A 24,758-nucleotide genomic window follows, 5' to 3' on the forward strand; every position below is an offset into this window, starting at 1 on the left:
TATAAAAAAAAAACCCAACCCCCCCCCCCCCCCCAAAAAAAAAAAAACTTACAATTCTGCTAAAACTAAATAAGCAGAAATTAAAAAAAAATGAAATGAAAGAACTTGCAATGTATATATAATTTGCACAAAACGTCTATAGAGAGAGATTGAAATAGCTTAACTGGGTTAAAAATGAGGGTTTAAGAGAGGCCTGTTGTAGGCTATAGAATTGAGAGTGTCTTATCGTCTTTGAGTTTTTGATGTGTTTCACCGTTAACTCCTCCTGTGTTTAACGATTCTTGGAGGATGGTGACTCATGATTCCTGGCTGGACCCCAAGTTTGGTAATTGTTGCAACGTGCAAATAGCACTGAATAGAAAATTGCAGTAGAGGTTTTAGATTTATTTAATTTCTACCAAACGAGTACTGACTTTAAATTTTTAAAGATGGTCAAGTCGCAAACGTTTCAACTATATATAGAGATCACAATGGGCTCTGACTTTTAATTTTGGGGCACAAAACATCCCTACGTTTGACACTTGTTGCAAAAAACGTTCTTACGTTTCATTTTTTTGCATTTTCAACCTTATTTCAATGTTTTGTTGCGAAAAACGTCATTCCGTCCATTTGCCGTTTATTTCACAGTTAAATGCACACCTAGTTCACTTTTAATTTCAAGCTTGAAAAGTAAAATGGTCAGGCACTCCAAACAAACTCTGCTTCCCACGATAAAATGGTTATTCCCAAAAAAGAAAAAGAAAAAATTATTCTCCCCGAACTACAATGCCGAAGCCTACTGTTCATCATCACCGTGGTTGATGCATTTTCGAAAATTCATTGTTCATCATCACCATGGCTGATGCGTTTTCAGAAATCTTGTATTAATCATCGCCCATGTCTAATGCATTTCGAAAATGGAATGTTCATCTTCACCATAGTTGATGCGTTTTCGAAAAACAAATTTTGATATTCGTACCAGCTATCATTCGCCATTACTAAAGACTCACTAAGTTTAGTCCCAGAAATCTGTACCATAAACTAAAGTCGTAAACATGCTTTCCCCGAAGTTGGAGAATGTTTGCGTAAAATATCCCTACGTTTTACAATGTTTTCGTAGAACGTCCCTACCTTTGACACTATTTGCGTTAAACGTCCCTACGTTCCATTTTGTATTGCACGAAAAGTCCCAACGTTTGTCACCTATTTGCGCATAACGTCCCTATGTTTCATATTTTTGCGAAAACCGTCCCTATACATCCTGTTTGAAATCCCTTTCATTCACGACATCATCAACTCACAGCAAACTCAACAAGCAACCCCACACACTAATCAACCCACCAACTCCACTTACTGGTCAAACTTCAAATTAAAAAAGTAGCAGTATATACTGAACAAACAGGTCTGTAATGGCACAATAAAAGGCTTAATATTACAGTTAATATTTACGGCCAAATTTGCATCTAATGTAGGCAAAATAGAGATGTCCATTGACATAGCATTCATATGTTTAAACAAAAGAAATTTACAGTTCAACAATTACTTCAAGATAGTCTCAAACTGCATTCTACAGAAACCAAAAAAAATGATCTGATTATCCCTAATTCCTTGCTGGTGGTGGTGCCCCCTTTGCAGCTCCTACTGTTGTGCCCTGATTCTCCACATTTTTTACAGCTCTGAGTTTGGCCTGCTCTTTTCTTCGCACTAGATATGCCTGCTGAAGTTGTCTCTGAAGGGGTTTCATTTTGTGAAGACATTCTAGACTTCTTTGCCTTACTAGAAGACTCCACCTCATTTGATTGTTTTCTTCTATTCTTTTTTGGCCTCTCAGTCTTCTTTGTGTATGCAGGTGGTCTGAGTGGGTTGAGACCTGGACTAGGTCATGAGTATGGTCTTGTGATTGGCGAAATTGAAGGCGTATACGTGATCAAATAATAGTCCTTTCTGTAGATGGCATGTACATAATCAACAACATTAAGGCCTCTTGATATCAACGAGGCAATCACGTGGCAACAAGGGATCCCAGATAACTGCCACCCACGACATGTACAAGTCCTTGCCCTGATGTCAACAGAATGCATGCATTGTGCCGAACTTGGAACTTCTCATTCCCCGCATATTCAGCTCATTCAAACCTTGACAGCTTACTGTTTCATTCACTACCGATGGACGTCCATCTATCAGCTGCTTCCCTACGAGCTACAATTCTCTTCATCAAGTATACCCTAATCTCCTCAAGCATAGTTAGAATGGGCTTCTCTCTTGCAGTGACAAATGTGCTATTGAATGATTTACACAAATTGTTCAGCAACATGTCACACTACGTCCACTCTCAAAAGTGGGATTTGCTCCAATAGGAGGCTGATTTTTGTTCTAGCCACCCATACGCAGCCGGGTCGAGGTCCAACATTTTTTGCATATGTGAAAGCCATTGTGGCACAGTAGTGGCTCTGGTTGCATCCCAAAGGCAATTCTTCATAGCCAGTCTCTTATGTGTCGCGCTGAAATTATTGTACAAATGTCGAACACATGTTTGTACTCCACACTCTCAAACAACGACTCAATCGCATTAACCAACCCCTTCTGCTTATCTGAAATGAATGTCCAGTGCATGCCATTGTGTATATGCAAATCATCTTTCAGCAACTCTAAAAACCACCTCCAATTGTCTCCATTCTCCACCTCAACAACTGCATACACTACTGGATACATACCATTGTTTGCATCCACTCCAACTACAGACAATAACTGCCCACCGTACTCCATCTTTATAAAGAAACCATCTAGACCAATCACCCTTCTACATCCCCTGATGAAACCCTCCTTTAAAGCTCCAAGGCAAACATATAACCGTCGGAATTCTCCAGCATAACCCTCAACAAATGTTGTGGTCCCACTATTAGTCCGCTTCAACTTTTCACAATAATCCCACTGTATTTTGTAATGGTCCACCACAGTCCCCCTAATCTTCTCCAACACTTTCTCCTTAGTTCTATACACTTGCCAGAGTGATATATCACCTAAACTGTCCCTTTTAACCCTCTCCTTGAATGTGTTGACCGACATATTTGGTTCGGACCTCCAATCAGATAAATATCTATCTGCCAAATATGTGAAAGTCACTCGAAAATTCTTATACACCATCGAGCATATATGCTCTGTTACATATGTTTTGATCACCCGAGTTGTCTTGAAACGCTCCTTGGTAGCATACAAAACCCAGAGACACTCTCCCTTGCACTTGGCTCTCAATCTCAATGTATCATCCTTCTTGTATTTAATCTCTCGGTTGCTCATAACTGAGTATGAAGTGATGGCAGTCTTCAACACAGATTTGGACTCAAATACCAAACCTAACAATAAGAAAATACAATCATGTTAGTCATCCATAGAGAATGGGCTACAAGTGAGGTAAACAATGTGTTGAAGTTACCTTATCTGAACTTTGGGTCCCCCATATTAGTCCTTGAATTGAAAGCATCAGTTGAAGCCCTTCTTCTTGAAGTTGTATCATCCTCATCTGTACTATCCATGCTTCGTAACTCATCGGAGTCCCCGCAGTCGGTATCCAAATCCCTAACTTGATGCTCATCTCCCACACCTAATCCAAAATCAAAATTTACCCTTTCACGCTCAGTTTCAGCAGTAGATACTGATTGATCCTCCATCTCATAATCAGATTCCACCAAACTTTCAACTCCACCTTCAAACTCAGCTTCAACCCCAACTTCATCATTTTCAACACCTATACGACCCACATTTTGATCTTCTTCATAATGGTATTGAAGGGTTTCCTCGTACTATGACCACAACTCTTTAGCATTGTTGTGAAAAACCTGATTCGACCAATCGATTTCAGGCTCCATACCTTCAATTTCTTCCACATAAGGTACATAGCAACCTTTAAAAGTTTGTAGTTCATCGCATTGTGCATCATCTTCTTGGATTGATGCATGCATTGCCAATGCATGCAATTGCAATGGGGCGACAACATATATATGCACGACTGGATGGTCACCTCTATCCCTAAACATTTCCTTTATATCATTCTCACTCTCCAATCTATTCAACCCCTTCCCTAAACTCATTTTTTGTTTTCTGTAGCAAAACTCCAACATTAAATCATTGCCAACTGCATCTAAAAACTTCATCAAATTACCTTTCGTAAACATTTTGGCATGGAAAAAGTCGAAGAACACCACAAATCCATTTTCGTATGACAGATTGTTTGGCTTATCGTAGAAGCAGCCTCCGTGATGCAATTCAATAGTGAAGTAACCTGAGTTTGCACCTGCATGCAAAACAATACAGAGATTAGGGTATGAAGAGTGAAAAATGCTATGGAAATGGTGGAAATGAATAAACACACACTGATCAAATTTGGACTACATAGCATAAATGCTTAAAGGCTAGCCAAAACCACAAAAATTTTAGCTTCCAACCAATATTGTATAATCTCTGATTCATACGTAAAAAAACCCCCAAAAATTTCTCCCAAAACGTTTGGTTCTCTTCCTATTTCCCATTTTCGATTTTAATCAGGTTCCAAACTTTAACTATACATAGAAATTAAGATTAATGGAGGGAAAATAGTTATTAACCCCCTCCAATGTTCATACCGTATATGGGTGTGGCATTGTTGAGCCCTCTAATAAATGGAGGAGGCATTTCGCTCTCAACTGAAAACCCTGCAAGAAAAAATGAGAACACCCATAAAAAATTAGCAACCAAGCATCGATCATTCAATGTCTGAAATTTTGATCACCAACGAAACGTTGAAATAAGGGCAAAAATGTAAAAAAAATGAAACGTAAGATCGTTTTCCGCAACAAGTGCCAAACATATGGACGTTTTGTGCTATTAACTCTTTAATTTTTAAAGATGGTCGAGTCGCAAACGTTTCAACTATATATAGAGATCACAATGGGCTCGGCCCATAATCCCTACACGGGCTGAGCCAAGTCAGACAATGATGTGACATCATCAATTTTTTTTAGACCCTATTTAAAAAATATATAGAAAAAAATTCAATCCATGACAAAATGGAAATTTAACGGAATTAAAGGTTATGTTTGAGCTCCATTGAGTTTTTCAATAGTGATTTAAAAAAAAAAAAAAAAAAAAAATGGGGGTTAAAAAGTAATGAATTTTGTAGTATAAATTTTTTGAAGAATATGCGGCTATAAAATAGTGAAAATAGGGAAGAAAATATGGATTTACGTATAAAAAATTTTTATTGAGGGAATGTATGGTTGAGTTTGAAGAAAATTGAGTTTTTAAATAATGAGGCTCAAAAAGATTAAAAGAGGTTGTATTTATAGAAAAATAATATTGTGGAGAACGAGATTCAAAAATGCTAAAATAAAAAAAAACAAGCCAATGAGCTCGTTGTGGAACAAGTTTAGTTGTCCATGGACAATATCTCATGAGCCATTGCAACCACTGAGAGCACTCTAAAGGATTCTTTAAGTATAAAATATTCTCAATTATAAGAAAAAAATGTGTGGTTAAAAAGTAATGAATTTTGTAGTATAAATTTTTTGAAGAATATGCGGCTATAAAATAGTGAAAATAGGGAAGAAAATATGGATTTACGTATAAAAAATTTTTATTGAGGGAATGTATGGTTGAGTTTGAAGAAAATTGAGTTTTTAAATAATGAGGCTCAAAAAGATTAAAAGAGGTTGTATTTATAGAAAAATAATATTGTGGAGAACGAGATTCAAAAATGCTAAAATAAAAAAAAACAAGCCAATGAGCTCGTTGTGGAACAAGTTTAGTTGTCCATGGACAATATCTCATGAGCCATTGCAACCACTGAGAGCACTCTAAAGGATTCTTTAAGTATAAAATATTCTCAATTATAAGACCGTCAATCCTTAAAATTAAATTACAATCGACTCTTTTTTTGTAGTTTATATGTGTATAATTATTGCATCCAATGAGCATATGTGTTCATTTGCTCATAATAAAATAGGCAATGGTGCTCATTAAATTATTCATATATATATATATATATATATATATAAAACTATCGAAAACTCTGTGTGCATTTAATGCTAGTATTGGTATACTAATAAGTGCGCGTCAATATTATCTCGAAGATGGTAAGATGAATTACATATTTTATTACTTAAAATTTAAGATCCATATATTTGTGATATTCATATATGAATTAAGATGATCTACATATTTTTTAATTTTATTACTTAACGATAAATTTTAACATGCCTAGCTATTAAAGATCCATTAAGATATTCATGATCCACGAAAGTGTTCTAGCGCGCGCACATATTAACTGCAACAACTTATGTTGCCTCTATTGTAATCTTAATTGTTCAAAATAAAAAGGGATGAAGGGAAAAAGATTGAGCCATAAAAATGGCTTATACGACCGCATAAGTCTTTCAGGCTTGCGGTCGCATATGAATTTTCAAAGAAATTAGAGGCAGCCAATATTATAACTATGCGATCGCATAGCTATAGCCTATGTGGTCGCATAGAGTAAAAATTCGACCGTTGGCTGGATTTTTTCAAATTTTCTGGTGGTTTTCTTGGTGAATCATTGCAACTCTTTCTCTTGAGTTGGGACCACTTCGTATGGTATGATTAAAATTTATAAATACTTGATGGTGTTCATCCTAAAAACATGATAATCCATTCTATTATTCGTCTTATTAGAAAAGAGACTATCACATATTCAAAACCAACTTTCACTTGTTCATTTGAAGAATTACTTTTGCTTTTGGCGTTCTTCTTTAAGTCTTGATCAATTCTACAAATTATTCGTCATTTTAATCCTTAAAAGCATTGTGAGATAATGTAAATATCTTTTAAGAACAACGATATAATCTTCATGTCAAGTCTTCTTCGTTATATCATATATATTTATCTTCTTCATAATTTTGTTCTCCATTGCTGTACTTTTTCTAACAGCCTCTTTGATATTAGAGTCCAAGTGAGACGATCTTGTTAGTCTCCCGAGATAAATGCTATTCCTTCCCCATTTTTCTCTCCATTTCGAAGATACTGTCAAGATGGCTTCTGACTAGAGTCTAGGTAGGTGCTCTTTAAATCACATGACGTTCTCCCAGTTGTTCAAGGACGGTAGCTTATCGTGTGTTTCTTGAGATTTAAAATACAATTTCTTCCTTTATCATTTGGTATAAAAACTCCCAACTCATGACCAGTCCATTCGTGGTCGAACCAGTATCTAATCATACTTACGAAGCATGTGATAAACACTTCTTTGATACACTACTTTCCAAGTTCTATCTTACCACTCAAATGTTCGATCCAGTTTGCCAAATGTCACATAAAACTTACCCCCCCATCGACAAAAGTAGATTTCCAAACCGTCAAGTAACATAGATATGCAGTTAAAAGTTCCAACGAAGGGTGCAAATATTTTCCAAATCAATACGTTCTTGTTGATCACTCTCTCGAGTAAACAATCATAAGCAAAGAACTCGGCATTTCCGCAAATCCCAGTGTACAAATAAATTTATTGACACAAATATAATTATATAAATGCCACGACCTTGCCACTGTGTGAGCCATAAGTCAGAAAACACATCTACAACACGAAATGATCACACATTTTAATTTAACCACCACCCAAATGCAAATTAGCAAATCCGAAACAGTATGAAAGTAAACATCCCCTTTCCGAGGGGTTACGCAAACAAAGGCATTAAAACTGCATGAAGGAACACTAACTAGTATGTTACACAATTCCAGGTAGTTTTGCAGTGGGGCTGCACCCATCCGAAAACATTTGTAAAACCTTTTAAGGACAATGAGGCAGGCCGAGAACCTTCAGTTAGACCACACATGGACGAGGCCTAGTCTATTTCCGGTGTAGATCTCATTTCGCTCTTCATCGTAGAAGAGAGCTGTGATGTCCTCCAGAGCTTCTGCTACAGTGTTCCTAATTCTGGAAGCCTGAATACGCTTCTTGGAGTTGCAACTTCTGCCACCACAATTAGCACTGCAACCGCAACCATCGACGGGAAGACTGTTGCTTGCTTTTACTTTTGCAAGACACTTCCCAGTCAAGATATTGCTGATATTGATAGAACCCGCTGCACCAGTGTTATCAATGGATACAAATTAGAAAAGAAAATGTATGTTCCATCTCAATCTCAATCACAATTCAATAGATTTAATCAAGCTTCATCGACAGTATATAATGAATGCTTATTAACTTTTGTTTTACAATGTCCCCTTTAAGAAATAGGAATCTTCTTGAAAGTATTTATGTTCCTCGAAAACATACCATTTCCTTCTGATAAGGAATCATCAGAGTCAGCTTTGCAATAAGAAATGATAAGGTCCTGATCGCTTGTTATGTAAATGTTGTTGGTATTGCAATCAGGATGCCATAACAGGTGATCCTCAAATGAAGTCACAAGCTCCCCACGGAAGTTCCAAACAGCTACTGTTCGGTTTCTAAAAGTTAGGAACAACTGGTTCTCGTACAAAAATATAAATGCAGATGGAGTCATGAACTCTGTTCTGCTAACTTCTGTTAACTCAGAATTGCGGACCTGCATCAAATACAAGTCAGATTTTATTGGATGTTCATATTGAAGTAACGGAAGATGTGGGACTTACATCAAGAATCTGGAGGTTCTCATTCTCTTGCTTGACTAGTAGCTTTTCATTGAACTGCTCAATGAAATCCACCTTCTTGTTTCGGTGAAGCAGATGATTGAAAGATTTAAGAACAGTTCCATCCTCAATTGAAAGAATCTTTAGAGGAACATGGCCGCTAGCCTTGGTAAATATTAGTAACATGATTCCTGGACTGTTTTCCAAAGGTCATGTAAGAAAAGCAGCTTAGATAAATATGACATTAACATCACTCAATCCAATATCAAACTTTTATTGGTGAAAGAACAAATATATTGAAATTTCAGACATCCAAATTATCAGCAAGCTTCTTCTTTTCTTTTTTCTTTTTTTAACTTTCCATGGATCTCAGCTACCCAATGACACTTGGTATAATGATCTAGTAATTAGCTGTGACATGATGACATTACTCAACCGTAGCTTCAGACACCAGCTTCACATGTCATCGGAAGCAACACATCACACAGTGCTTGTGTGCCTCTGCCAAACATTAACAGACAGGTTGAAATTTTGACCACTAGATTACCATTAGAAAACAACACGATACACCATGTTCAGACAAGCTAACTATGCATGAACTTTGAACACATACAAACCTCGTGAAATACATATTTACACTTTACTTGCATGAGAACAGACCCACTCAGCAATTAATTTACAATATATTATCTTAATAAACAAATGTAAACTTCAATTATCTAAAGGAGTGATAATCTTCTCAATTCTTTTCACCATATATGTAAACTAGGCAATCTATACCCTTTGCACACTTTTCCCTTCATAAATCAACTGAAAAATTACTCAGGTCATTGAGAGAAGAGACATAGGCAAGTTATCCATGCTATGTATATATCACAACAGCATAACTTTTTAAACAAACTATTTCAATTTGAAATTGTAAAGGTTAAATCATACTTAGACCACCATTTGAATGCATTTGAAATGTCTAATCTACCAGGTGTATAAATTGAAGCCACAGCACAAGCATAGATTAACATTAATATAAAATTCACCTGATCTTAATCTCTTGAACATTTTTATCCGAGATGGAGTACAGCATCGTATAATTTTTCAAATCAAACACCTTGTATATGCTGACACGAGAAGAAAGCATACAATTATCAACAAACTGCAGCACTCTTGTGACAACACAGCGTGGACTTTTAAGATTTACCTATCTTGTGCAGAATATGTAAGAACCTTCCCATTTACATCATCAAACTCAACAAAACCCGGCCATTTCAACGATTCTGACTCAAAGAGAGGAAAACCAGCATCTGGTTTACCCCTTCGTATGTATCTGAAATAGTTTGCGACATGCATGAGTAAAATAGTGCAAGAATGAATAGAAATCATTTACAAATGATGCAAAACCCATACTCAATCCTCGTAGTTCTGCATTTCAAGGAACTAAAATTATCCGATGCATAAACTGATACGGTGATGAGTGAATCATTATTCTTATTGTAGAATAAGCTCCTAATTACTTCATCATGACTGACATTCAAAAAGCATATCCTCTGATTAGTCTCTGCATCCAAGATATACACAAGTCCCATTTCAATGCCAAGATCTGAAAAAAAAAACTATTGACGAAATTTTTTCAAAAGGTATTCTTTTTTCCTTTATAAGCATGTACCTCGGCTAAATGCTGCGCAAACACCAGATTGAGCAAGAGCAAAGACAATATCATGGGCAGCAACTATTTCAATAATTTGTGATCTCTTTGTGAGAAATGGCAACACCATGGAACAATGTCCCTTGGGATCATGAGTATCATATTCCTCCTGAATCCAATATATTAACAATGAGATCATAAAGAAAAAGCATAAGAAAATAACAAGAATGCACTTCAAACTCACATTATATTGTAAATTACTACTAGAAAATACACTATCCTCAAAAAAGTAATGTATTTATCCCCAGTGGTGATGATCATCATGTTATGTACCATTAATAGATAAAACTAATAAAATGAGTCACACATCCATACATTTAATTGGACTTGCTATTTCATGCCACATAACCTGTGCGGTGGGTGAAGATTACTATTGGGGATATATAGCATTATTCATCCTCGAATATCTGGAAATTAATTCGGCAAGTTCTGAATCCTTTATACTACAAGTGAGAGTAAATTACAGGGGAAAGGACGCCAAACTTCAACTTTCACTGAAAGCCAAGTATACATTTAAATATTGTTACCAACCAACATGTATTAAAGAGAAAAAAAGAAAAAAAGAGAGGGCAATTGAAATGTGGAACACATGCAACGTTTGAAGTCACTACCGTGGATGCTGCATCAGATGCCATCTTATCATGTATATCCAAGAATTTCATTATAACAATTTCCTTCATAAGCTAGCAACTTCATTAAACAAAAAATTTCATCTCCTCCGGAAAAATGTTCAGCAGGTTCGCATAGAGGTGTACAAAGCCTCAAAGGAGTGCAACCCTGAGGGATAGCTCAGTAGTCAGGCTTTTGGTTTGCTCCCCAATAGTCACCGGTTCGAATCTTCTCAAGGCCATTGAAGTGAGTACCTGGTTATAAACTTCAGGGCCCCGTGAGATCAGTCGAGGTGCGCGTGAGCTGACCCGTACACCCATGGTCATAATAAAAAAAGAAAAGAAAAAAAAAGGAGTGCGTCTACAATAATTAACAATTAAAACTCTCGGTGTGAATTTAGCCACTGTCTGACTGCGATTTTGACGAGAAAAATCAATTCTTTTGGAATATGTGGGGGCCTTTCCAATTAATTAAGTTTTTTAATGACAATATCATCCAATCAATTCATTTGTCTCTTTCTCCAATGATCATTTTGCCCTTTGTAGAATTATAAAGGGACAAACAAGTTTTCCCAAGTGAGGATGCATTTGGTAATTGGTTATTGCATGTAATATGGACCATCAGATCTGCAACGGGTAGATTCCTTTTGAACAAATAATTTATAACAAATCAATATCTAAAAATTAGAGTAATGTTATTTACCAAGTTCATTAAATGAAGGGTACAATTAAATGAATCACATAACTTTACCTTTAATTGAATCTATTATAGACTGGTGCTGAGCAGCACTATTCTGAAAAGTATCAGATTGTGATAAGCTACGATGCTTGGACTTGAGTACGAGTATTGGGAATGGGTAGGGGTACGCACCTGTATCTAAGTGTCGGATCTTTTATTTTCTAATATAAGATACGGGGATATGGCTAAAAAGAGCCCAAATTTTGGACAGAGGTATGTGGGAATGTCTTTCAAGTTTCAATTTTTTTTACTAACCCAAGATATCATTTTGAATAGACAAAAATCAACTGTTCACAAAGAACGAAATGAGTATTGAATAAGGGATTAAGACGAATAAAATAGAATTTTGAGTTTAGTTTTCAATTATAAGAAATTAATTTCTAAAGATTATATAAAATATAAAATGAGGGGATTTATTGCAATTTGTACTTAGTAAAGAACTAAGTAGTACTATATGGAACTCATTTTCATTTTATACAAACAAAACACCAAACCATCGATACGGAGAGAGAAAAAAGTAATAAGAAGAAAAGGGAAAGAAAGAAGGGAAAATCTTGCATCGTCACCTTTCTCCACCTTCTAGGAGGCGGCACTAGGTTTAGAAAGAGCAAAAGTGAGAAAAAAGGAAAAGGAAAAGGTGGGGAAAAAAAGAACAAGAAAAAGAAGAAGAAGCAAAAAATGAAGTGTCCGATTAAAAATTGGAGGGTCCGATGCATATCCCATACACATACCCATACCCGTGTCGCGGGTACTACGACCGTTTCGAAGAGTTTGAGCATTGGAGGTGATAAGTAGCTGGTTTTCATTAAAACCAAACACGGGCTTAAAAAGTAATGGCAAAAGGACAAGCTAAAAACATCGACGAAAAGTATAAAAAACGGTAAGTTCATTAACTGAGGATTCCAAAACAACTGTAATTTCAACCTCCATAATTCAGAATATTAATAATTCCAAACTAATGTGTCAGACGAGCAATCTCCCGCTGATGTTCTCAAGATCAGAGGCCAATTGACAAAAGTGTTTTAGAGGTAATATCCACACTCCCAAAAAGAATGATAATCTCTCAGCTCTCTTTTGCATGCAAAAATATGCTCGCATAGTGGATAAGCATTTGATGAATGATAAAATCAAAATCACCCAGCTTTTTGGATAAATCTACTCTCAGGACATTTTCATAGTTTATGAAAGAATTTTCTTCATTTCATTCCGCTGACCAAGATCATAAATATTAACTAATACGTTTCGGTTATTTCATGTCCAATATTCACATCTACATATATGTATTAATAGCACATACAAGTTAAATTCAACTAATTAAACGTGAGAAAAGCAAAACTCTCCATCTAAATTGTTCTCAGAAATCCATAATAAGCACAGAAACCCTAAATTTTCAGCAAGTCAATATTTAACATAACAAAATCGTCTCAGTTTTCTGGAAGATTTTTAACAATCTAGGTACAAAAAATATACAACATGAAAACTGACACTTTAAAAATACATTTCTTCACCAAACTAACCTGCAAAAGGATGTTGCGGAACCGTTCCTGAGCGTTGCTCATGCTGAAAGCACGGTCACGCTTGGAGCAAATCTCTCGCCTTTGAAGCTTCTTCACGCTGTTCACAAACCCATCTAAGCCCCCACGGGGCCGCTTCTTCGCCACCACACGTCGCCCAGAACATGGCCTAGGGCTCGCTGTTATTCTTCTACCATCCATCTCAAATCCAACGTCGATACAAACCGTTACAACAAATCAAAACCCCAAAAATTCATACACAGATGCAAAACCTACACATAGATACAGGAACATCTACCGAATTATGCTTCAAACAGAATCAATCGTGGGTTTATGTTTTTCTTTTTATGTGGAGAAACCCCAAATCTCAAGACCCAGAAAAAAATTAGGGGTTTACTCGCCTAAGGCCCGGAGATTGATCTCCCAGTCCCACTGGGTCGTTGAAATCTCTGTGTATGCAGTTATACAGGCAAGTATATAAATATATGTATAGACAAATTCTCCTCTCTCTTTTTTGCAGAAGGGAAGGAGTGAAGCTTCGTTCCGAGAGAGAGGAGGGGCAGAGTACGGGGTGGCGATATTATATGCCGGATTTAAATTTGTTTGACGTCCGACCAGAATTCAAAATGACCATATCTGGATCTGACCGACGGTGCAACTTATTTTTATTTTTTTGCTAATTAATCTTAAAAAAAAAATAGTTTCGCCTTTTCTTTTTCTTTTTCTTTTTCCTTCTCGTTATGTATTTATGTGTTGAACTTTGAGTTGAATGTGTTTCAATAATAGGTTTTTACCAAAAACTTCTACGAGTACATGAATATTGAGCTTGTTCTTGAAGAAGCAAATTGAAGCGGATGAATATAAGTCATGCCTTGAAGTGAAAGAATTCTGAATTTCTTTTTATCTTTTTATGATTATATTGACAATAATTCGAAAAAAAATATTCAATAAAAATAAATGAAATTTGAAAAGTTTAAGGATATTCAATGTAGACATTTTGAGACATTCTAAAAGTATTCGTGCATTCAATAGAGATTTTTATGAACTTTTAAAAATCTTTAAGGCCCTATTTGAGCCTCCATTATTTTCTCATTAAAATAAAAAATATGATCATTATCAATCACATCAAGTCATCATATTTAACTTTTTATCTCTTGTGTAGAATCCATAACAGCTATATTTTTCATTCTCGTTTTTACAATAATGTGGTTCAAACGAGGGGCTAAGAATCATGGTGCATCAATTAAATGAATTTGGACGTCTCTATAAGCTATAGAGTATTCAAAGGGTTAAAATATATCAATGGTTACCGAACTTTATACTTAGAGTCACTATGGTCGCTCAATTTGATTTTATTTCATCATGGCCAATCAATTTTATACTTAGTGTCATTATAATCATTCTATTTTATTTTATTTTATCATAGCCACTCAATTTCATATAGCATTTTACCATGACCATTTAATTTTATATAACCTTTGACCAACTTTTTTTTCACAATTTTCACTAATTTTAAAAGGGGTAAAATGGTAACTTTGCATTATATATATAAAATAAATTTAAAATAAAAACTTATTTTACAATTACAAAAATCATTTTTAAAATAAAACGTATTTTAAAAATGAAATAATCAGAAAAGGATATAAAATAAAAAGTTATTAAAAAAAAGGTTCCTTTAAAAAAAGTAATAAAAACTTATTTTTTTTGAAAAAAAAATTACTTAGAAAAATAAAATAAAACAAAAACTTATTTTATAATTAAAAAACTTTTATTTTTTTATATTTATTTTATATATAATACAAAGTTATCGTGTTACCTCTTTTAAAATTAGTGAAAATGAGAAAAAGAAATTGAGTGTGCATGATGAAATGTTATATGAAATTAGGTGAGAATCGTGAAATATTATATGAAATTGGATATATATGGTGAAATAAAATCAAATTGGTCTGTCATGTTAATATTAAGTATAAAGTTGGGTTGCCATTGTAAAACAAAATTAAATTAGGTGGTCACGATGACACTAAATATAAAGTTTGATGATTACTGATGAATTTAACCCATATTCAAAATGTCAATAATTTTTAAGATTTTTTCATAAAAGTATCTAAAACACTAACTTTTAAATAGAAATTTAGAAAGTACAAAATATCTTAAAAACTACCATTCATTTGAAGATGATGTGGGACTCTCACAATAGAGGTTTTTTTGTTTTTTTTAAAATTATATTTTTTGTTATTTCGATATTTTTCTTTCTTCTTTCCTTCTACGAACAATTTATTTTTTCTTCTACGAACTATATTTGTTTCTATTCCACCCCCACTCTCTCTCTCTCTCTCTCTCTCTCTCTCTCTTTTATTGTTGAAAAAAATAAATGATAATTAAAAAATTCTTATAGCATTTTCTTATCCATTTTATTATGAAAAATATCAATTTGCACAAAAAATAATTTATAATTAAATTTAGATATGTTAATTGGTTGTTTACTTTTTGAATGTATGACATTTGACATTCTAATATTTATTTATTTTTTTGTTTTAGGTGACTTTAATTTTTTTTTATTCTTTTGAAAATATTTTTTATTATATGAGAGGGAAAAAGTGATTGAGGTATTGAATCTCCATCTCTTGATAACATCTCATTGTTGCATTAGACTCACATGAATTATATTTGAAGTAAAACTTTTAATACGAAAGTCTATAGAAGTCTACGAAGCCCTTATTTGGCAAAAATAAAGTTTTGAATAGTGAATTTTTTGAAAAATGTATGGTTAAAAAATAGGAAATTTTTTTTTATTTACATGCAAAATATTTTATTGTGTAAATATATGGTTGAAAATGAGAATGTAGAGAAAAAATTTTTTTTTTGATAATTGTTGTCAAACGAGGTAGAAATACTTTCATTAATTCTATACGAATCTATAAAAATTCATGAATTCCATGAAAGTCTTTAAATACTTATAAATTCTAAATTGTATGGCTGCAAAAGTTGGTTGCAAAAGTTTTTATTTACATCATTGAATGGTCTCGAGTTTTCCAAACTCTTAGCTAACATATGCTTGGCTCATATTTATAAATTGTTTATGTCTTAACCATATGCTAGTTTTTCAGAAGGAATTCACATGTACTATCTACTTATTTACACTTTTTCTATTTACTTATTACTTAAATCGTTTATAATCACTTTTTAAACATGCTCTAAACATAAGGAAATTTATCACTAGGAGTCTCCAACTTTTTGCAATTGTGGAGTTTACATAGTCTATCATTTATTACGATCATAATCTCAATTTTGCAAAATCGTGGTACCTACATCCCCAACTAAATGTCACGTGACACTCGTGTGATGTTGAATTGAAAGGGTAAAATTCTTTAAAAGGATTTCCTTTACTCCAAAACAAATCATTTGATTTAGAAATCTAAATAGGGTAAGGTTCTTTAGCCATTGTCTATCTATCATTTATCAGCTGTAAGTCCTAGAGCGTCGAGAAAAACTTATTGATCGCAAAATTGTAAAAAAAAAATAAATCCGTGAAGTGCAGAAAGCTTAAAGATCGCAAGAACACAAGAATTGTTTTGCCGTAAAAGGGCATGTTCAATCGTGATACCTAATCTCCCTATTTACAAATTAGTAACCAAAACACTCATAATCTCACAAAGATTGTACAAAACAACCATACTCTTACTAACGGAACGGAGACTAAACACGAAAGTCACAGTTACAGATTTCCAGAGAAATCCCATCTCACTCAGAGAAAAAGAGCCATCCAAAAATGAAGGAGACGAAAGCGCCAAGGTTAAGAATGAGCCATGTAGACGGTAGATCTTAACCCGATTTTAGAAATAAGGTAGCCCAAGACGAATGTGCAGCCCAACAAGCCAAGAAAAATAGAGAGGCAACCATTTTAACAATCTCCACCTTATTGAACTATTACTTGACATCTACTAATGGATCTAGACATCAATTGGCTTTGCTTGCTTTGAGTACCCGTAAAAAGAAAATTTTGAAGTTAGTACAATTTTCAACAAATAATGCTTGATGTTCTAATTATCACTACCTTCAAGTAAAGCTTAGAATCATCGAGCAATTTCTAAATTTATTAAGATGTTCGTAAATCAGAGGGGTTAAATTTTGTAGAAATTTTAACTAAACAAATCAGGCATTTTTCAACCATATTTCTCTTTAAATGAAATTTTATATTCACGTACTTAGTTCTATCATGATATACAGGATTCTTACTAAGATGAATGATACTTTGATTATTTGTATAAATCCTAATAGAATCATTTATAAAATCAATTTCATTTAATAATCCCCTTAACCAAATATTTTTTTAATAGCATCAGATGCAAATCTTTTTTTATCTAAGTCACCAGCAAAGCCAGAATCAGTGTAACATTTAGGTACTATTCCTTCATTGTTTTTTTTAAACATTAAACCTAAGTCAAAAGAACATTTTAAGTATTTTAACATCCATTTCATAGCTAAATAGTGTGTTTCACGAGGATTTGCCATAACCTTACTTAAAAAACCAATGCCATGAGCTAAGTCTAGTCTTGTGCACACCATAAGATACACAATAGACTCTACAGTATTGGCATAAGGAACATTTTCCATTTTTATAAATTCATCATCATTTTTTAGGTAACCGATCACTAGAAAGTTTAAAGAGATTAGCAATAGGCAAGGAAAAATGGTTTACACTCGAGCATAGAAAAATTTTCAAGTATTTACTTCATATAAGAACATTGTTACTAAACTAAGATGTAATTCTTCCTATCTATTTGTATTTTCATGAATTCTTTTACCTTGACCTAAATCTTTTATTTCAAATTCAAATTTCAATTTTGACTTAAGAAAATCAATTTCAGATCTATCATGACAAGCAAATAACATGTCATCAACATATAATAACAAGTAAATGAATTCAAGTCCACCTGACTCTTTATAGTAAAACAGGAATCACAATTGCTTTTGGCAAAACCTAAAGCATGCACATAAGAGTTAAACTTCATATACTATTGCTTGAGAGCTTGTTTTAAAATAGACATTTTTAACACACAAACATTATCAGCTTTTATTTCACTTTAAAAACTCATTAGTTGATTCATGTATATGATCTCATCAAGATTATCACTAAGAAATGTTGGTTTAATATCAAGATGATCAAATTTCCACTTAATGTGAACACTTAAGGATGACAAAATTCTGATAGAAGTATACTTTGTAACCAGGAAGAATATTTCATTATAGTTTACTGCTCTTTGAGTGAACCCGATAGCCACTAATCTAGCATTATACCTCTTATTTTTGTACTAGAATCTTCTTGTTTAATTTTAAAAATTTTCTTACACTGCTATCTTTTGGTCTCTAGGTATGTTAATTAAAACCCAAGTTTTATTTTTATTAGAGAATCCATATCTCCATTGATGGCTTCTTTCCAAAATTTAGATTCTGGGCATTTAAAAACTTCTTAAAAAGTAGTAGGGTCAGATTATAAGGAGTCTAGTGCAAAAAATGGAATTACAAATTCATCACTACTGAATCTGGTAGAAGGTATTCTATTCCTTCTCCTTCTATCTCTTGTAAGTTGATAGTTAGCAAGAGATAGGTGAATGGATTCAATTTCGTTTTCAAATTTACTTTGATTATGATTTATTTCAGATTAAGTAGTCTCCATTTCAATCAAATTATCTTGATCAACATAATTATCAATTTGATTTTCCATAATGGTTTCTTTCATAAGTGAAGGTGTCATTTTCATTGAACATAATGACATTTCTGCTAATAGTCACCTTAAAGCCATTTTGGCTTTTGACCAAAAGTCTATAGCATTTACTTTCCTTTTGATAGCCTAGAAAAATACATTTTAAGGACCTTAGTTCAAGTTTACTTTCACGTTGATGAGAATAGGCTATATAGCCAAAAACTTCAAAATTTTGGAGGACCAAATATGTTCAACATATACCTTACCTCTTCTGATAAAGTCCTATTCATCCTCTCAACTATACCATTTTACTAAGAGATGTATATTATAGTTCTATGCCTTAGCATTTCAGATTCTTTGCAAAGGAAATCAAATTCAAAATTATAAAATTCAAGTCCATTATCAGTTCTTAGTGTTTTGACTTTTCTATTAGTTTGATTTTGAATAATCAATTTCTATTGTCTGAAGGGTTGAAAAGTATTTGATTTTTGTCTCAAAAGAAAAGTCCATATTTTTCTTGAAAAGTCGTCTACTATAGTAGATAGAAACTAAATCCACTTAAGGTGGATCCTATAGGCAGCATGTAAATAATCCAAAATAGAAATAGATTTATGAATTCCAGTTTTAAAATGTAATCTTTTCCATTTTTCAATTACACAATCTTTATAAATATTTAATTTTTCAATGTTGTCATTTCCAAAACATCCAAATTTATTTAAAATAGTTAGTCTCTTTTCAGATAAGTGGCCAAGTTTTTTACGCTAAATTAAAGACTTATCAGATGTAAAATTTACAGCTGCAGAGCTATGACCTACTATAGTTTCAATATAAACAATGTAAATTCCATTCATCTTAGGAGATGAGATAACTTCTTTATCATCATAATTCAATTTTATAAGGCCTTTGTGAATTAATATAATGTATTTGTCATCTAATTCTCCCAATGAAATTAAATTTCAGGCACATATCTAGTATTATTCAACTCAAGTATATAGTTGTTATTTGACAACAATCTTAATTTTCGAATTCTCTTCATCTAACAACTCATGTCATTTTTCATTTGAATTTGTCATCTATTGAGATCAACAAATTTGGAAAAACATTCTTTAGTGGGACACATATGGAAAGTGCAGCCAGAACCAAGAATCCATTCTTCTGAGTCTCTTTTGGTTGTACTAACAAGGACAACACCTTGAATATCAGGATCATTTTTGCAAGCAATAGTTGAAGAGCCAGCAGAATTGTTTATTTCTTTCATTTCAGATATTTTCTCAAAACAATCTTTTATAAAGTGTCCCGTTTTTCCACAATAACAACATTACCTGACTTGATTCTGAGATTTCAATTGATTCTTAGTTTTATCTTCTAATCTAAGATTTTGAGGTTTTCATTTCTTGTAAGAACTGAAATTACACAAATTATTCTTCTTACTTTAGTTCAGTTTTTCTTTTATAAAATCTTTAAACTTAGATTTTAGTTCAAGTTCTTTGTTCCTCAGAGTTGAAATTATAATATCAACAATAAGATCTTTTCTTCCATGTTCTAAGGCATTTCTGATGTCCCTGTATTTATCATTTAGTAAATTCAACAGGGTAACAACTTGTTATTATTAGAAAGTTTCTCATCACAGTTAGCTAAATCTTGAATTAATTTTGTGTATTTGTCAATATTTTCTTCAAAGTTGCAGGAAAAGTGAAACCTAGAGTTATTGAATTGCCTTAGGAGGTAGCACGTATTTGACATGGTTTTAATTAGGTAAGGGGAGTTACTAACTTAACCCATAAGGTCTCGGTAGTAGTGGTTTCATCAACTTTCCTAATCACACTACCAAACAGGTAAAGAAAGATGGAACTTCAGGTAACCTCATTTAGTTCTTATCCTCCTATAGACACTAATCTCAACAACTCAAATCCTATCAAGGGTAGCAGCATATCTCTATTGTAACAATAGAGCTCTCGTTTTCTAGCACTAGAGACTGAAGTCTCCAGTACCATTACTTGTCTCAACTTCAAATTTGTGTGCAGTGGACATGTTGACAAATATAATCACAAAATTACAATCATACAAAACCTAGAGTATTATTAATTTAAATAGCTCAATAGAATTGCAGAAAGTGTGAATTCACAATAAAGCATGTGTGAAAATTTGTGCCTATTTATCACATTACTCACATAGTAACAAGTATGATCGTCAATTTGAAAAAGTTTAAGGAGTGATAACTTTCCACTACTTTCTTAGATTTTCAGATCCTTGCAAGAGATCTTGGACAAAGGAAAGTTATGTTAGATTACTTACCTTTATAACTAGTTTCGGAATTAAAAAGAATAGTTAACAAAATAAAAGGAGAGTTTAGAAATACCAGTGTCTGAAATCTCAAAAATTTTAGAAAGAAATGAGCAATCAAAAAAATACAAGAATTGAACCAAGAGTCCCAATTTGAGCACAGGGACCTAACAAGGCACAATGACTTAGTAAAACTCAACAATGAGTCAAGAACTCGACGGGAATCAAAGTGAGTCAACTCAATTCGCCATCACTCCGTACGAGTCATAAGTAGTGAGTCAGATTAGAATCGCTAGAACTCAGTGTAAACAATAAAGCTAATAGAATCAGAAGTGAGTTAAAAGGTTTTCGGAGGAAAAATAGATTTTAACCTCAAGAACAAGAACGATTTCGAAAGATGTTACAATTCTAACCCAGAAAAAAGTGTAGAAAATTTGAAGATCGCAAGAACACGAGAATTATTTGGCCCTAAAAGGCCCTTGATGTTATGACATAAGACATAATCACCCGTGGAGCATCTGTCAAGAAATATTGCTCCAAATCCACTAACTTCAACCAAGAAAAAGTACAAAAATGTATTGATTTCTTCAAGTTCTCTCTACTTCTCTATTTACAAAACAGTAATCAAAGCACTCATAATCTCACAAAGATTGTACATAATAACCATTACACTTACTAAAAGAATAGAGATTAAACACAAAGATCACTATTATAGATTTTCAGAGAAACCTCATCTCCCTCAAAGAAAAAGAACCATCCAAAATTGAAGGAGACGAAAGAGCCAAGTATAAGTACTAATCCATACCAATAAACACAATCTAGGGTCAAGAATGAGCCATGCACACGACAGATCAAGACCTTTAAAATCAAAAGCAAAGTCATTTTAAACTGGAAACGCGTTTTTAACCAACTAGATCTTAACCCGCTTTTAGAAATAAGACAGACTAAGAAGGAATTGCAGCCCAACAGGTCAAGTAAAATAGTGAGGCAGTCCAACCACTCTGACATCTTTGTTTTAAGTGGAAATTACACTCACTAATACATTTAAATTCTCAATTTCAAAAATCAAGTTATAACTATTTTTTTTCCAAGAATTAGGTTATAATTAGTATTATTTTTAATTTAAAAACATGTATTATAATCCCCCAACCAAACAACCCTGAAATCTCACCTATATTCACCTGTACCTGCCCATGCTACCTCCCTATTCACTCCCTCACACACGCACAACACAATTGGATCGGCCACAATCCAGTAAGTTGGTCACTGAGTGCGATGCCCCAGCAATACGCGTACAATCCTACACGGCGATTGCCATTGTGTGAAGCAGCACCTTGATCACCTTCTCCAGGAGCCATACGTGAATGTCGTACCATCATTAAGTAGTAGCGCTGGGTCGATTACCTTCTCCAGGGTCTCACATATGAGATCTAGTACATTTAGGAAATTTAAAGTCAATACAACAAACATAGAAATTCTGTTTTGCAAAAATAAGGTTTTCTCGTTTCTCTCTCTTTTTCTGATTTTGTGGTGTCGAAATTGGGGGTTGATTTGTGGTGTACTGAAAGTGTGGGTGTATGTGGTGGTGGCGGGTTTAGTATTTTGTTGATGGGATTGTGGCAATAGTGTGGTAGTGTTGGAAAAAATGGTGGATTTTAGCAAGCAATGGTGGTACGATGGTTGATTAGAGGTGGTAGTGGTGAGTGGTTTTTGGAGCAGGCGGTTGTGGGATGCGACGCGACGGCGATGTATGCGGTAGTGGTGCTGATGAGGTAGTACTGCTGACCAGTGCGATTGTTTGGTGCCCCGTGGTTGATCTAGGATAAGTGGCATGGGGTGAGTAGCGTGTGATCAATTATTTATAATCATACTATCGCATTTTTATGTCCACAAGTGTACGAAACATAACAAGTAATATAGTGGATTAATGAGTTCGAATTTCGTTCTCACGATGTCTATACTTTAGGACTTAGTGCTTGTTTAATAGAGATTTTGTTAATTAATTTTTTGACTATTAGGGATAAAATGGGTCATATTTATGAGGGAAGAATTCAAAAATGACGATTGGAATAGTGAAATAACGGCAAAAAATGATGTTAATTGAATTAAAATCTCTACCAAACATGCTCTTAATCTAATTTTTCTAACTCATATTTGATGAAAGCAAACGAAGAATTATAAGTTATTATTTTTTGGTTTAAACACTTGAAATTACTCAAAATGCACATAAAGATTTATTTAGAATTCAGAAAATGAAGGAATATTAGGGCAAAACAATTCCACATATGATCACCTTTAAGTCTTAATTCAAATTTGAAAAATATAATATAGTGTTTGATCGAATTCTTCTATTATATTTAAATTACCCTGCTCGAGATCTCATTGAGCCTATTTAACAAATTCAATCTCATATCTCTATGCGAATCAACCTTTGTTAAATGAGATATTAGATTTAAGAATTCATATAATGACCACATTAATTAGTGTAGGTATCTAATTAGTATAAGTATCTTTACACGTTATACTAATTTACCAAAATTTACTATAAAATTTAAATCTCAAACTCAACTCTCAATTCGTAAAAGATAAAAAAAAGATCAAATTAGTGATCAAGTAATTCGACGCATTAAATTCATAGCAAAATCAACAAATGTAAAATAAAATAACAAGAATCTCGAATAAAAGAAATAAAGATCTCAAGTAGATTATATTGTTCGCCATAATATGAAATTAGTTACTTATAATGCAAAAAAGAAAAAACAAGAAGTTCGTAAAACATACAAAAAATATCAAATTAGTGAGCAAGTAATTTGATGCATTAAACTCATAGCAAAATCATCAAATGTAAGAAGAATCTTGAAGGTCTCAAGTATATTACATTGTTCGCTATAATATGAAATTAGTTACTTATAATGCAAAAAAGAAAAACCAGAAGTTGGCGTTGAATATTTCATTGGATTTTGAATAAAAATGTGGAAAATGAGATTAATCTTGCCCCAAGATCTTCTTCCTTTTCCGATCAATACTTCAAAACTTGAATTTCTTGATGTTTTTCTCCTTTGATTTCCCCTATTCAATCTCCATTTTTATTATCTATTTTTTCAATATGTGAAAATCCTTCAAAAGTGTCAAAAACTTGTATTTATACTCGTCACCACGTTTGTATCAAACGTAGGGTTTTTATTGTGACACCCCGATCTTAGGCTTCGGGGGTCACGTACTAAACATAGTAACTTCTGCCTTTGGTACATGTAAATACTCTTAAATATAAGTATTACATGTTATAAAACTATTTTCAATTTGGTAAAATATCTCTCATGAAATTTAATGGCCAGCAGAAGTGCATGTCGACGTGGAATTAAACTTTAAAAAAAAAAAAGACTCGGTACTGCCACAGTTAGTTAGGGCAGCAATTTCAACTATTTTTATAAAATTCATCCCAACTCCATTTTCTATGAAATTTGCGACATTAGAAAGATAATTTCAAGTAGTTTCCTAGGTTAAAATATGAGAGTTTTCCGAGATCATATAGTATGGACGTTTTACTGAAAACAGTGTAGTGTTACACAGAAAATTCAAATTGACTCTTCAACGTTTAAAAATTCATATCTCAGGCCAC

The 24,758-nt window shown here is 33.4% G+C and overlaps 2 protein-coding genes across 5 annotated transcripts; both read right to left on the minus strand.

Annotated features, from left to right (window-relative positions):
* Positions 1–1,523: 1,523 nt before the first annotated feature.
* LOC111403646 lies at positions 1,524–3,276 on the minus strand. The gene is made up of 3 exons (XM_023032231.1): positions 2,519–3,276; positions 2,143–2,258; positions 1,524–1,849 (listed from the first exon to the last, which is right to left on the minus strand). Exons 1-3 carry the CDS (start codon positions 3,274–3,276, stop codon positions 1,524–1,526), a joined length of 1,200 nt encoding a protein of 399 aa, XP_022887999.1.
* Positions 3,277–7,454: 4,178 nt separating this feature from the next.
* Positions 7,455–13,849, minus strand: LOC111387866. Of its 4 annotated transcripts, XM_023012559.1 has the most exons (9): positions 13,553–13,846; positions 13,156–13,376; positions 10,253–10,400; positions 9,994–10,144; positions 9,788–9,913; positions 9,627–9,707; positions 8,596–8,788; positions 8,258–8,528; positions 7,455–8,063 (listed from the first exon to the last, which is right to left on the minus strand). In XM_023012559.1, the coding sequence occupies exons 2-9, from the start codon at positions 13,351–13,353 to the stop codon at positions 7,798–7,800; spliced, it is 1,434 nt and encodes a 477-aa protein (XP_022868327.1). In that variant the 5' UTR covers positions 13,354–13,376; positions 13,553–13,846; the 3' UTR covers positions 7,455–7,797. The 4 variants fall into 4 exon arrangements, with proteins under 4 accessions (XP_022868327.1, XP_022868256.1, XP_022868394.1 ...); XM_023012488.1 differs by having other exon boundaries at positions 9,994–10,186; positions 13,156–13,846; XM_023012626.1 differs by lacking the exon at positions 9,627–9,707 and having other exon boundaries at positions 9,994–10,186; positions 13,156–13,849.
* Positions 13,850–24,758: the final 10,909 nt, after the last annotated feature.

The sequence above is a fragment of the Olea europaea genome, chromosome 1, assembly GCF_002742605.1.
Source record: "Olea europaea var. sylvestris chromosome 1, O_europaea_v1, whole genome shotgun sequence".
NCBI classification, from domain to species: Eukaryota; Viridiplantae; Streptophyta; class Magnoliopsida; order Lamiales; family Oleaceae; genus Olea; species Olea europaea.